Source organism: Sturnus vulgaris, chromosome 38 (genome assembly GCF_052056855.1).
Source record: "Sturnus vulgaris isolate bStuVul1 chromosome 38, bStuVul1.hap1, whole genome shotgun sequence".
Taxonomy (NCBI): Eukaryota; Metazoa; Chordata; class Aves; order Passeriformes; family Sturnidae; genus Sturnus; species Sturnus vulgaris.
The window spans coordinates 236644-251205 of record NC_142280.1 but is presented as its reverse complement, the minus strand read 5'-3'; the positions used below and the strand labels follow the sequence as shown (position 1 = coordinate 251205).

Below are 14562 nucleotides of genomic sequence, written 5' to 3'. Positions count from 1 at the left end.
CGAGGGGAGGGAGGCGGATCCACACTGGAGGGGTCTCCAAGCTCCCGTCCATTCCTGTGGAGGTAATGGCGGGTGGGGGTTTACCCCATTCCGTAGCCGGTGCTGTCGTGGGGTTAGGGTGTCCGTGGTGCAGAGGGGTAGAAAGGGTAGCCACGGAGAAGGAAGAGGAGGAGCAGGAGCAAGACCAGGAGGAGCAGGAAGTAAGAGGAGGGATGAAAAAGGAGCAAGAGAAAGCTCTGGAGTCTACCGCTCACTGTACCGCTCTCGGGAGCATCGTCTCCTTACCCCCAGCGTTCCGCAGGTAAGCTCGTCCTCAATGTCTCGATGCATCTCCTGGAGACGGGGTTTTTTTGAGGTGTCCCGGTGGCGGCTACCGGCAGAGCCCCGGCGGTGGGCGGGGGAATGCGGGGTTCCGGAGCCGTGCGGCGATCGCCCGGTACCGGCAATGCGGGCGACGCCGCGTTCTGGGAGAGCCGAGGAGGAGAACCCCGAGAGTGAAATGGGGGCATGGAGGAGGCAGAACCCCCGGCAGTCTGGAGCGGAGAGGGGAGAACAGAGGGGTAAGGGAGGAGTCGGAACCCCTGGCAGCCTGGAAAGGGGGAGCCTGGAAACGGGTGTGTGGAAAAATCACCCTATGAAGAGCCAGTGTTCACAAAGGAGACAGAGGAGCTCTGCAACCTTATTCGAACAAAGGGAGAGAGTCCACTAGGGCGTACCCCCATGGGGACTTTCCTAACTTTTTGGAGGTTGCAGCCTCCTTTTATCCTAAACTTTTGGCCACATATTGCCCTCTTTGTTTCCCCATTGCCTGAGGTACAGCCTGCCCCAAACAACTACTGCATATTCCGTTAAAGTTCGGATCTTCAAACTGTCTGGGTTCTGCAACAAACTCATACAGCTTGATGTTCATGAAGACCCCTACACACCTTCTTTCAGAACCTTATCGGTTCTTTCAGACCCAGTCTTTTGTGAAGACATTAAGACCAAATTTTCCTATCGGAGGACCCCTGGGACCCCAGATATGCCTAAGTAGAGAGTTAGGGGAGAAAGGACCCCTGGGATGTCTCAAACATCTCTAAATAGCACTCAAGAGGGTGGGAAGCCCAGCAACCACGGGACCCTCCAGCAGCCCAGAAAAGGGGCACCCCCGGAACCCCAGAAAGGGGCAACTAGAAAGGGAGAGGGTTTTTGGTGCTGAATCTTCATGTTTCTGAGGCTTTTAGATATACAAGATGACCAGTGACTTCTAGAGATGGACTTGGGTAGGAGGAACCCCCAACCCAACATGCTCACACCTTGATTTTATCACCCAAAACAGAATTTGTCATTCCCAAGCCTTGGCTGGATGGAGGAGAAGGCTGCGGGGAAGATAGTCCAGGATACTCAGGCAGGTGAGGAGGAAGTCAACTGCACTTTTCCCCCTCTCTTCTGCTCTATCTTCCAGTCCAGCATCGCCTCTGGTTGCAGGGCAATCCTGCTGCTGACGCTGTCCCGCCAGGGACGGACTGGGGGGATGTCCTTCCTCTTCCTTTTGGCATGGAGGCAAATCTCCTTCCTTGCCTTCTTCCTTCTTCTGCCTCTTTGTCCTTTACATTCCCTCTCCCTTCTGCTTGTTCCTTCCTCCCCCAGGCACTGAGCTGTGGATGGAGATCAGGGAGGACAAATCCCCCCCAGCAGAACCTCGTGGAAGAGGCTGTTTTGAGTGCTCCAAGGCACATGAAGTCAACAGGGAGGAAAAGCCCCAGAGATCCCGCAGGAGGAGGGCCTGTGAACCCAGCCCATGGTACTATGAGGAGGAAAGACACATCCTGTTTTGGGAAGGCAGCCAAGCTCTGCTCTGGTGCTTGACCAGCAGCTTCAGGATGGAGAGATGTCCTACAAGTTCTTGGAATTTTAGCAACAGCTCCGACCTCCTCATCCACCAGTGGGTACACACCGGGAAACCGTCCTTTAAGTGTGAGGAATGTGGGATGAGCTTCAGCCAGAGCTCCAACCTGAACTGCTACCAGAAGATCCACACTGGGGAATGGCCCTACTGGTTCTTGGAAATGCAGAAGGAGCTTTAGCCTCTGCTCCCATCTGATCCACCGCCAGAAGGTCCACGCTAGAGAACAGCCCTCCGTGTGCTTGGAATTCAGGAAGAGCTTCAGGTGAAGTGCCTGCCTGGTCCTCCACCAGAACACCCACACTGGGGAACAGCCTTACACGTGTAGGGAATGTAAAAAGAAGTTTAGTGACTGCTCTAACCTGATCTGCCATCAGAACATCCACACCAGGAGGAGCTCTAAGGGTGTCCCAAGTGTGGGAGGAGCTTCTCCTGCAGCTCTGCCTTGACCCAACACCAACAGTCCCACTGGTAAGGGAAGCCCTGCGAGTGCCCTGCCTGCAGGAAGAGCTTTGTCCGCTGCTCCAACTTCTTCACCCATTAGAGGACCCACACTGTTTTATCTATGGTGACCATGTTAGGAAGGGACCTGGTGATCCACGTTGGTCAAGTACATGGTGACCCAGCACTGGTAGAGACCAAGACTTCGGAGAAAATTTTGTGGGAACCCCTCCAAAGCAGGCTTTTTCACCCACCCAACCCAACCCCCTGGATACTCAATCAATGCTGACACATAAATGCTTTCATTTTAGCCTTCATTTTCTTGTGATCCATCCTTTAAAAATATCCAAAATTGGGTAAAAATAAAGAACCTAATCACAGATGTGTAAATCCTCACCATTTTACACGGACTGGGGGTGGGGGGGGAATTTGTAGTCTGAGGGATATTCAGGAGGTTTTGGGGTTTTTGAGGGAATTTGGAGGAGTTTCTTCCATTGCTTTGTACCCCAAGAGGTGAGGGGTTCTATCCATCACCTCAAAACCACACAATGCCACTGAAAGCCCAAAATGGCTGGATCCCACCTCTAAATGACTCAATACCACCCCAAAAGTATGCAATCCCACAGCACTCCAAACCCTGGAGAGGAAGGAAGGGGATAGGGAGGGGTGGGATATGAATCAGGAGGGGTGGGATATGGACTGGGAAAGATGGGATAAGGGATTGGGAGGGGTGAGATAGGGTTTGGAAGAGGTGGAATGTGATTTGGGAGGGGTAAAATGGGGATTGGGAGAGGTGGGATGGGGTCTGAAATGAGACAGCTGAAGGTTGGGGATGATGAGGCCCGGGGGATCCCGTTCCTGAAGAGGTTGTGAGGTATCCCCCAGTTCTGCAGGGGTTTGGCCATGACTCATCAGTGTCCAGGCAGACCCACAGTGCCCAACATTCCCCACGTGGACCCCACCTGCACGCCCCTCACCTCCAGTGCCCTCCAGGAGGGGAATTTGGGGAGGGGGAAGATGGAAGGCACCCAGCCTGGTTCCCCTGCACTGTCCTGGCGGTGGCAGCTGTGGTGGGGGCGGAGTGTGGGCAGGAGCAGCCAAGAGCCCAGCCGTGCCCCAGCTCGACCTGCCCCAGCTCCATCCGGGCTCCTCCTGTGGGGTGCAATAGGTTTGGGAGGCACAGGAGACCGGGTGCTGGCCCTGGGGGAAAGAGAAGAAGGGATGGAAGAGGAGGAGAAGGGATAGAGGAGGAGATTACTGGTTAGCTAAAGCACACTAAGGAAAAGGAAACAAAAATCCAAAATCAATCAATCCAAACTGAAATAAACCCAAAACTATTTATGTGGTAGCTGAGGAGGCTCTAGGGGAGGGAGGGGTGAGGGAAAAAAAAACAGAAAAGGGTAAAAGGAATATGGAAGACCAGACTGGTTGAGTCAACAAGAGTCAGAGTAGACCCCTGTGCAGAACTGAGCCTGGATTTGATCAACAGTTTATGCTTAAAGGCCCATAGCACTTAAACTTAACAGCACTTAACTGAAACTTAATCTGTAACTTCACATAGAATTTATTACACCACAACAGGAACATACCCACAGGCCTGACTGACTCACAAATCTAAAGTACTTCCGACTCCAGGAGTGCAGCATTCCCAGGATATTTGCTACGGCATATTCACTGTCACATGCACACATGGACAGGAGTCTGTACGAGGTCCCTGTGGGAAACTCCCCCGGAATCCAGTGGAATTCTCCCTTTGGATGCCTTTGCATCTTCCCACCAGGCGCAGGGCAGAGCCTCGAGGAGTGGGGGGGCTCAGCCCTGGACCCCTCATTGTTCAGGGATGCCCCGAGTGCAGCAAATGGGAGAGTTCCCGGCACAGGGAACTTGCAGAGGCCCCAGCACAGGGATGTCACTGTCACAGCTGCTGTGTCCCAGGAGAGTTCCAAGGGTCTCACTCAGGGCTGCTGTTTATAGGGCCCAAGTGATGGGCTTTAGTCACAGGCAGCTTCCATCCTGGCCCCAGTTCAGAAACTTTCTGTTGGAGCTGGTTGGACAGAACCAGTTCCTGGAACAGACAATGTTTGTGATAAATTCAAGAGGAGTTGAGCCCAGGAACTGTTTGTCAACGCCGAGGCCTAAACAAGTATTTCTCAGATCATGGCGTGACCTGACAGGAGCAGGGGCTGGGGAGAGATCTTCCCGAGTGTGTCCACTGATGTTTCATGAGATCCGAGATGCTCTGAACCCTCTTCCCACATTCCCCACACTTGTAAGGCTATTCCCCGTGTGTCGGTGGGTGATGAATGCAGACGGAAGGAGAGAATTGCCAGAGCCCGGAGCTGGGTGAGAGGCAGACGAGAATCACCGTAGGATGATGCAGAACGGCTTCCCAACCGACTGCCCGAGCTGTTCCTGTCCACCAACTTCACTCCGCAATGCCCTTATGGAAGTGACACTTGGCCTTTCCCGTCAACTGGAACACCCCTCTGCGGACAGGGACACGGGCCATGGCGTGCTCCCCGCCAGCCCCCCGCTACAGCGACTTCCAGCACCCCACAGCCGCTTGGCAGCTAAGGCGGCCATGCCGGACCCCCCTTTCCCACTCCCCTCTGCTCCACGTGCACCGCAGCATCGGCTGCTGGATGGGGGGGGACCCCCCCCATGAGCCCCCAGTGAGCCGCAAGGAACCCCCCCAGGATTACATAAGGGACATAGGAAGGCCCGCCCTTTGGGAACCACTTTCCCGCTGTGCCACCTCCCTCCCCCTTTCTTCTCCCACTCCTTTCCCACGGTCCTCCCGGATCCCAGCTCCCCCCATCTCGGTTTGGGGCTGCCCCACCTCCTCTTCCGCTCCGTTTGGGATTCCCCCCGCGCCTTCTCCCTTCTTCCCCCGTTCCCATCGTACCCGCTCCCGTCACTCGAGAGCCGCTCGCCCGCAGCCGGACCGATGGGGCGGGAGCGGGGGGAGCTGACGGCAGAGGAAGGATAGAGGAAGAGGAGGAGCAGGAGCCGGAAAAGGAGGAGAAGCAGGAAGAGGACGAGGAAGAGGAGTCTTGATTTTTGTTCTTGCCTTGAGTTTATCTCTCCCCCGGCTTCCACTGTACCAGGGCCAGGTAGGTCTGCGGCGCTACCCGGCTCGGCTTCTGTAGCCGTCTGATTTTCCACAGGGGCGAAGAAGAAAAAGAAGAAGAAAGAGGAAGAGGAGGAAATTCGCGGGTCCACCGTGCCCTGTGTCCGCAGCCCTCCCGGCCCGCGGAGCTTTTGCCCCGCCGCATCCCACAGGTGACCGGGGAGGAGGAACTTGCCCCAGATATCTTGGGCGTCCCCGGGAGGTGGTTTTTTTCGGGGGGATCCCGGCCGTGCTTGTCGGCAGAGCCCATGCTACGGCGAGGTGGATGCGGGGTCCCGGATTCTGCATGGAGATCGCCCGGCGGGGGTAGGGGACACCGGTTCTGGCTACCTCTGGCGTGGGAGATCGGAGGTTTGGAATACCCCTGGCAGACTGGAAAGGAGGAAGCATAGAGTAAATGGGGAGGGCAGGATCCACTCGACCCTGAAACGGGGAACTGGGAGGGGGGACATACCCAGGATCCTGGAGTGGGGCGAGCCGGAAGAGAGGGAACCCTGGGACCCCCAGCAGCCGAAACAGAGACTCAGCAGAGAAGGGTCCCCTAGGACCTCTAAAACTTCCAGCAGCCCTAAGTTGACAGAGACAGAAGCAACCCAGGAGACAGAAGACCTCCAGAACCCCAAAAGGCAGAGACCAGAGAGGGGGGAATCTTGGGGGGGGCTCCTTTGCTGGATCTTAATATTTTGGAGGGGTTTTTTCTGCATCACGGTGTTTTGGAGGTTTTCATGGACACAAGATGCCTGAATTCTAGAAATGGACTTGGGCAGGAGGAACCTCCAACCCAGCGTGCTCACACGTTGTTTTCCCCCAAAACCAGGATTTGTCATTCCTAAGGCTTGGCTGAATGGAGGACGAGGCTTCGGTGAAGAGGGAGATGCCCTGGGTTGCTGAGGCAGGTGAGGAGAAAGTCACTGCCCCTTTCCCCCTCTCTCCTGTTCCATCCTCCAGTCCAGCATGGCCCCCAGCTGCAGGACAACCCCTCTGCCATCACTGTCCTGCCAGGAATGGACTGGGGGGATGTCTTTCCCCTTCCTTCTGGCACAGAAGCAAATCCCATCCTCTCCTTGTCCTTCCTCCCCCCGGCAATGAGCTGTAGACAGAGATCAAGGAGGAGAAATCCCGCTGGCAGAACATTGTGGAAGAGACTGTTCTGAGCGGCTCCAAGATGCAGGAATCCAATGGGGAGGAAAAAACCCATAGATCCCTCACAAGGAGGGGCTGCAAACCCAGCCCAGGGTGCTGCCAGGAGGAAAGACCCTTCCTGTGCTGGGAAGGCGGCCAGAGCTTCAGCCAGAGCTGGTGGAGAAGCCTCATGTGGGGGAGAAGCCCCACAAGTGCTTGGAATGTGGGAAGAGCTTCAGCTGGAGCTCCTGTCTGATTCGCCATCAGGTAATTCACACAGGGGAACGGCCCTACAAGTGCAAGGAATGTGGGAAAAGCTTCAGTGACTCCTCCAACCTCCTCACCCACCAGCGCCTACACGCCAGGGAACGGCCCTACCAGTGTGGGGAGTGTGGGAAGAGCTTCAGCATCAGCTCAGACCTAATCCAGCACCAGAAGATCCACAGTGGAGAACAGCCCTACGAGTGTCCCGAGTGTGCAAAGAGATTTCGGACCAGCTCCCATCTCCTCCTGCATCAGCGCATTCACATGGATGAGAGGCCCTTCTGCTGCCCTGATTGTGGGAAGGGCTTCAAACGCAACTCCCACCTTGTCAGCCATGAGCGTGTCCACACTGGGAAGAGGCTCTACGAGTGTGGGAAGAGTTTCTCCCACAACTCTGCCTTGACTTCACACCAACGGACCCATGAGTAGGGGAAGTCCTACAAGTGCCCTGACTTCAGGAAGGGCTTTGTTTCCTCTTCCAACATCATCACCCACTAAAGGACCCATGTTGCATTATCCACAGTGATCCATATTATGCAAAAACCTGGTGATCCATGTTGGGTGAAGACCTAGTGACCCATGTTCCACATGATCCACGTTGGGAAGACACCTGGCTGGTTGTCTTCACCTGCTCCTGGTTCCCTGGAGGCACCTGGATGAACGCAGGGGAAAGAACGTCTATCAGGATGCAGACTGACATCAGAAATTGAAGTACTGAGGCCTGAATGACAGGCACCGCATCAAAGCTGATCTCTAGATGAACCTTCCAACCAAACATTATATGATACTTGTATCTGGTAATTAGTGCAATATCAATGGTCATTAGTGAAATATATGATGTGATACAAATGTATTTATCCTTCCATGTTTAGGGAACGGTCAAGGCAATGAAATCGGCCCTGTTTGAAGGTATATTGTCAAAGCCAACTCCCTTGTTTCCTTATTGAGCCCTGACCAGGCTTTGGGTGGAACACAAATGTTGTGGGTTGATGCTGGCCGGATGCCATGCACCCACGAAAGCCACTTACTCACTCCTCTCCACAGCTGGACAGGGGAGAGAAAATATGTAACAAAGGATTCATGGGTTGAGATAAGGACTGGGAGAGACATTCCTCACCAAACACCATCACAGGCAAAACAGGCTTAGCTTTGAGATATGAAATCAACTAACAAAATCAGAGTAGGATAATAAATAAATTAAGCCCTTAAAACCACCTTCCCCCAACCTTCCCTCCTTCCCAGCTCTATCCCAGCAGCACGTCCTGCCAGGGATAGATTGGGGGGATCTCCTTCCCTTTCTCTCTGGCATGGAGGCAAATCCCATCTCATCCCATCCCCTCCCCCCATCTCATCTTTTCTCCTTTCCTTTCTTTTTCCTTTCCTCTGACAGAGACCAGGGAGGACAAGTCCCTGCATCAGAACCTCATGAAAGAATTGATTCCACAGCACAGGAATCCAATGTGGAGGAAAAGCCCCAGAGATATCCCACGAGGGAAGGCTCCAAATGCAGCTCCCCAAAGCTTCATCCGGAGTGCTGACCTGGTGGTCCTTGAGTGCTTTCCCATTGGGGAGATGTGCTACAGGTGCTCACAATATGGGAAGAGCTTCAGATGTAGCTGCTACCTGATCTGGCACCAGAAAATCCACACAGGGGAACAGCCCTAGAAGTGCTTGGAATGTGCCAGAGCTCCTGTCTGATCCACCGTCACATAATTCACACGGGAGAATGGCCTTACAGGTGTAGGGAATGTGTGAAGAGCTTCAGTGAGCAGTGTAACCTCATCAGCCACCAGCGCCTCCACTCCAGGAAATGGCCCTACCAGTGTGGGGAGTGCGGCAAGAACTTCAGCCAGAGCTCCCACCTGATTTGCCACCAGAATATCCATATTGGGAAACTGCCCTAGGAGTGTCCTGACTGTGGGGAAAGCTTCACCCAGAGCTCTGCCTTGACGAATGGATTCACTGGGAAGGGAGCCCATGTGAGTGCCCCGAGTGTGGGAAGAGCTTCATCTGCTGCTTCAACTCCATTCCCCATTGGAGGACGAGCATTGGATGATCCACAGTGAGCCCCATAGGGCAGAGACCTGGTGACCTGTGGTCCTGGTTATCCGTGTTGGGCAGTGTATTGGATTGGTGTGATCAGGTTTCGGAAACAGGGGTGCTCCAGGGGTGTCTTCTATGAGCAGCTTCCAGAAGCTTCTCCCATGTCCAGCTTCTGTTCTGCCTTGTCCCTGAAGGTGAGGGTAACCCAGGTTCTGGTTCATGGATCTTGTGGGACAGGGGAATTTAGAGTGAAACAACAGTGACTGATCTGTGTTTATAAGTATCTTTCTGTTGGGTTTATTTTAGAACCATTTGGTTTCTGTGTAAAGGGAGTTTAGAACCCATTTGGTTACCATCTCCGTCAATATTAAAAGCATTAAAGAGTAACACTAGAGAAATTGTGTCAGGGAAAAGAAAGAAAGTATGAGTATGGAAAGATACACAGTTACCAGCCCTGGATCCGGCAACAAAAGTTTTGGTTTTGATTGCTACAATGTCCCTGTCCTTGGTCTAAGTGGTGGTCCCAGGCTGGATCCCTTGGGGGTTGGGGAAGCCCCGGAAACACCAAGTTCTGAGAGTCGATACAGGTTCAGGTTTGGGTGAACGCCCAGGTACCTCCCCCACGAGAAGTTTTACACTGTCTGATGTCACACAGTGGGTCCCGGGACACTCTGGGGGGCTCTGATGGTTTATGGCCCCTTCTAAGACGTGGCCCTTCCTCTCCTAGCAGTGCAGCTGAGCCAGGTATGGCCCATGCAAAGGGCTGAAAACCTCCAGCCTTCTGTGCGAGGGTCCTGTTCCTTCCCCTGTGGGAGAGTTTCCAGAGCTGAGCCAGCTGTGTAAGGGAGGGCATTGCCCTGGTCCAAAGCCCTGTCCCACCTGGCAGCATCTGCTTCTGATCGGCCTCTTCCTTTCCCTGGCTCCCAGCTCGGCTCTCCCCTCCGGGGCTGGGTGTTCACCCGCTCTGCCCCTGGGTGCTTCCTGTGCCCATGGCCAGCAAAGGCCCCCCCACTGCTTTTGCCAAAGGCCAATGGTTTGAGCCATTTCAGTCCCTTATAGCTCTGCTCCCCAAAAGCCGAGAGGGATCGTTGGTACCTGAAAACTACTCCATGCAACTGAAAATGGCTCAATATGACCTCAAAACATCTCAATCCCTCCTCAAAATTTTGAGGTATCCCCTGCACCTAAATTTCTCCCAGCTGTGGATGTTCCTGTCCACAAACTTCACCCAGTTATTGCCATCTAGGAAGTGACAGTGGGCTTTTCCCCAAAAATGGAACACATCTGTGTGGTAAAGGAGACAGGTGAAGGGGTGCCTCCCGTCACCCCCTAAGAGTCCCCATCACCCCACAGCAGGCTGGGGGCTCAAGGGACCACTCCGGATCCCCCCATTCCCATCCCCCTCTGCCCCACGGCCACCACAGCAGTGGCTGCTGGGTGGGGCACCCCACTATGAGCTCCCCAAGGAGGGACACGGGCGGTTTGGGACCTCCCAGCAGGGTTCTGCCTAACCCCTCTTCCCCAGAGCTCCAGGGAACAGATCAAGAGATCGAGTGATGGGGAGACACGAAGGGACTCCCAGAGGAACCCCTTTGCCACTGTCCCCCCTCTCAAACACCTTTCTCATCTCCCCTGCACTGTTCCCTCCCTCAGCCAAGAGCTCCTCGCCAACAGCCGGGGGGGGGGCTCCCAGCACCCAGAGCAGGGTGACACGGGGAGACACACGGGTCCCCGTTCCCGATCCATCCCTGGGCCGGTTCTGCACCCTCCCATCACAGTATCCCCGCGGGGTCCCTTCAAATCTCTCCCCACTGCCCCCCAGTAAATGGGACTGGAGCGAACTGGGAAGCTTTAAGGGGAACACTCGGAGCAGCTGGGCTGGGACAGTGATAGCGGGGCTGGGAGGGGACAAGACCCCCCCCAAAATCAGTGCGGGGACGGAGCAGGGGGGTCCCGGACGGGCCCGAGGCCACAGGGAGGGGCTGCGGCCGCTTCTGGCTCAGGAGATCTGTGGGCAAAGAAAAGGGGGTGACATCAGGCTGGGGGGCCCAGGGAGAGCACATACGCTTTGAGGGAAGGGGAACACTAGGCCCAGGACCCCTCCTCACCTTCTTGTGCAGGTAGAAGCCGAGCCCCAGCACCAAGAAGATGAAGCCCAACACGGAGCCCCCGATCCCCATCAGCACCTTGCTACGGGCAGCGTCCGGTGGCATCTCTGGGGGTCCGCAAGGGTCAAGACCCCCCCAAAACCTCACAGGCACCCCAAGACCTTCCAAGTATCCTCGCACTCCTCCAGCCAACCCAAGACATTTCCTATCCCCATCCAACCTCGCTAATACCACCCAAGTCCCTTCCCCGTCCCTCTAAGACCCCAAACTTTCTCCCATTTGACACCCATCCCGCAATGATCCGTCAGACCTTTTCCCAGTCCTTCCCAGTCCCAGAACTTAGCAACACCACTGCCAGTAGATCGAAGCACACTCAGTTTCCCTCCTACCCAGGCTTTTACAACCCCAGCCCCTCCGGCTCCATCAAACTTCCTTCCAGTTACACCCAGTATCCTCAATTCCCTCTCAGTACCCGCCAGGAAACCTGTAACTGCATCCCAGTCTTCCCAGCACCCTCCAAATATCTTCTCTGCCCTCCCAGGCCATCCAAACCCTTCTCCCAATTACCCCCTGGCTCCTTCAAACTCTCCTCCAATCAAACCCAGCTACTACCAGCTCCTCTCCCAGTCTCCCGAGTTCCATCCCCCCCCATCCCCCGGCGCTTTGGGGGCCGAGCCGTACCCCATTGCCGGCTCAGAGGATGCTCCATGCTGACATGCTCCACCTGGCAGGTGTAGCTGACCCCGCGCCGCAGAGGTGTTTCCAGCAGCACCAGGAGCTGGTAGGTCAAGTCCCCATTGGGGACCAGGTCAGTGGCCACCATGTGCCCTGAGAGCTCCTGCTGGCCCTGGAACCACCTCACCTGGATGTGGGCAGGGTAGAAATCCGTCACAGAGCAGAGCAGGCGGCCGGGGCCGGGCTGGGAGCTCGAGGGCACCAGCGAGATGGACACACTGGGGGGCACTGGAAGAGAGCGGGGACACACTGGGATGAGATGCGAGTAAAATGGGAGATACGGGGAGAGGGCTCGGATAACGTTGAGAGGGACTGGGGGGAGACTGAGAGGGCACTGAAAGAGATGGGACTGTTTTGGGGACCACTGTGAGAGCACTAGAAGAGAGGGTGGAGGTCTGAAAGTGGACTGAGAAAGACTGGGAATGGAATGAGAATGAACTGGGAGAGACTGGGAATGGAGTGCGCGGCACCGGGAGGTTGAGTCCAGTGCGGGGCACTCGGCGCTGCGGATCTTCCTGGCAACTGATGAGTCATCGGGGAGCCGCGCTTTGACTGGCTGAGGGGCGGCAGCTCCACCCACGGCCGGGATGGACGGGCTGGGATGGACTGGGAGAGCCGCGGAAGTAACTGGAAGGGGGCAAGAGGCCACGGGCATGGGCGCAAGGAGGGCTGGCGGCTCTGGAGTGATTTCCAGGGAGGTTCTGAGGGGCTCCAGGGTCATTCCCAGGGCAGGGCCCGAGGGGACACGCTCCGCCCCACGCTCACCTCTGCGCTCCACAAGGAACGGGCTGGACAACTCGTAGTTGTGCCGGCAGTGCCTGTCTACCGCAGCCCGTCTGTACTCCATCCATTCCGGATCTCTGTTCCAGTACCTGGCAACCTTCTCCCCGTATGGGGTGTCCCCCACAAAGTGGCCCACATCGCTGTCGAAGTGCACGTACTGTTCCCGATTGTAGATGAACCTCTTCATGAACCTCACCCGGTCGGTGCCGTTAATGAAGTGACACTCGGACTTAACCATCTCCTGGAACAGCGCTGTGTGTGCAGGACACAGGTCAGGCGGTGACCCCTCAGCAGCCCCCCACAGCAAGCCAAGAGCTCAGAGAGCCACCCTGTGTCCCCACTCTGCACCCCCAGTGCCCCACGGCCAACCCTTGTAGGACCCTTCTCCTCTCGGTCCCACTTCTTCTTTTCCACCCTTGTCCACAATTTCCTCCTTCTTTCCCATAACTCCTCAGTCGCCAGCACCAGCCCGCATCAATTTGAGGGTCCCACTTTTCTCTCTACGCTCCACCGCTCCCACCATTTCCCTTCCCGCCCCTCCTGTTCACCCGAGAGCTCCGCGCCCGCAGCCGAGGAAGCTCCCAGCACCACCAGTGGCACCAGTAGGGCCCCAACTGCTGCCACTCGTCCCATGGCCAGCGCCGGGCAGGGTCTGATACCTCCGCCCTCCCCAAATTCCCCTGGCGGGGCTTCCTGGGGGCAGGGCGCGGGTGGAGTCCAGGTGAGGAGCTCTGGGCGCTCTGGGACTGCCTGAGGACTCATCAGCGCCGCGCGCTCTGATTGGCTCAATTATTTTGGTGCCTTCTCTGATTGGCTGAGGAGAGGCCCAGGAGTTGAGAGAAGGAACAGGAGAGATCCCGCCCCGAGCACCGGCACGGGAACAACAGACCCAGCCTGGGCACAGCGAGGGAATTTATTACCAACCAAATCACAGCAGGACAAGGAGAAGGGAAAGAAATCTGTCCAACCCCTTCCCCCCACCCAAAACGGATCACCCAGAACGGGGGTCACTGGGGATCATCCAACACCGATCCTCCCATTGGGGATGGAGCTGGAGCAGTGCATGAAGCTCTTCCTGCACTCGGGGCACTCACAGGGCTTCCCTTACCGGTGGCTCTGTTGGGTCAAGTTAGAGCTTACAGAGAAGTTCTTCCCTCACTCCCCATACTCCCAGGGCCCAGGTATGGATCATGTGGTCTTTGATGAGGTGGGAGCTCTTGCTGAAGCTGTGCCCTCATTCCAAGAACTTGTAGTTCCAACAGCACCCGCGGGCTGTTCCCCGGGGTGGATCCTACGACAGGTGACCAAGACAGACTTCGATATGAAGCTCTTCCCACATTCCAAGCACCAGCAGGGATATTCCTTAGTTTGGATCTCCTGGTGCGGGATCAGGTGGGAGCCCTGGCTGGAGCTCATTCCACGTTCCAAGCACTTTAAAGGTGTCTCAGTTTGAGAGATTATTTGAAAGAGGACACTCTGGAGTGAGTGCTATCTCTTCTACAGGGTCCCAATAATCCCTTTCCACCAATAGGAATTCAATGTTAATAGATGAAAGTTAAAAACTCCAACAGCTTATTAACAAACATTAAGCCCAAAAGGCAAGAAAAATAAAGGTAAATAATTGGTAGATATTAAGTTTTCAGACCTTACCCCACACACACACCTGGGACAAAAGATCCAAAATGCCAGAGAAATTCCTGCTCACTACACGCGGTACAGGTGGCGCCGGCTTCTCCCCCAGGGGAAAAACCAACCACGGGCTATCCCGAAAGAGATGAAAGCCCGGAGCTCGCCTGCCCTTGAACTCCTCCCCAGCCGGGCTCCGCGGGCACGGTCCCGGCAGGCGAAGCAGCGGGGCTGAAGCCTCGGGCTGTTTTCTCTCCCGGCTCGGCCCGGCTCGCAGCGGCTTTGGGCTGCAGCGGCGCCGCTCCGCTCCTGCCGGCGCGGAGCCCCAGGGCTGCGACACAGCAGCTACTCAGTTCGCCTCCAGGCACGGCAAGGCTCGCCCCTGCAGCCTCTTCGAGCCAAGAAAAGGGAAAAAATCCCTTTTT

The 14562-nt window shown here is 55.9% G+C and overlaps 2 protein-coding genes across 14 annotated transcripts in view; one reads left to right on the top strand and one right to left on the bottom strand.

Annotated features, from left to right (window-relative positions):
- Positions 1-2623: 2623 nt before the first annotated feature.
- LOC106863901 (class II histocompatibility antigen, B-L beta chain-like) lies at positions 2624-14410 on the bottom strand. 13 transcript variants are annotated; one of them, XM_088155393.1, is made up of 9 exons: positions 14175-14310; positions 13620-13802; positions 12494-12763; positions 11675-11956; positions 10994-11100; positions 5911-10893; positions 5632-5828; positions 5232-5479; positions 2624-4812 (listed from the first exon to the last, which is right to left on the bottom strand). In XM_088155393.1, the coding sequence occupies exons 3-6, from the start codon at positions 12747-12749 to the stop codon at positions 10885-10887; spliced, it is 654 nt and encodes a 217-aa protein (XP_088011519.1). In that variant the 5' UTR covers positions 12750-12763; positions 13620-13802; positions 14175-14310; the 3' UTR covers positions 2624-4812; positions 5232-5479; positions 5632-5828; positions 5911-10884. The 13 variants fall into 13 exon arrangements, with proteins under 13 accessions (XP_088011519.1, XP_088011520.1, XP_088011518.1 ...); XM_088155394.1 differs by lacking the exon at positions 13620-13802 and having other exon boundaries at positions 14162-14410; XM_088155392.1 differs by lacking the exon at positions 13620-13802 and having other exon boundaries at positions 14175-14316.
- Positions 6301-14562, top strand: part of LOC106863906 (uncharacterized) — a 51757-nt gene continuing 43495 nt past the window's right edge. The window contains exons 1-4 of the mRNA XM_088155409.1: positions 6301-6352; positions 6405-6475; positions 6657-7106; positions 8561-8729. Of these exons, the coding sequence (XP_088011535.1) occupies positions 6301-6352; positions 6405-6475; positions 6657-7106; positions 8561-8729 (742 nt within the window). The remainder of the gene's footprint in view (positions 6353-6404; positions 6476-6656; positions 7107-8560; positions 8730-14562) is intronic.

Coding starts and splice junctions, on each gene's coding strand:
- LOC106863901 (XM_088155382.1), bottom strand. CDS start 6,283: ATGACAAATCCTGGTTTTGGGGGAAAACAACGTGTGAGCACGCTGGGT. Junction 5,480..5,631: donor GGACGCCCAAGATATCTGGG/GCAAGTTCCTCC, acceptor GTGGAAAATCAG/ACGGCTACAGAAGCCGAGCC. Junction 4,666..5,165: donor CAAACGGAGCGGAAGAGGAG/GTGGGGCAGCCC, acceptor CCTCTCACCCAG/CTCCGGGCTCTGGCAATTCT.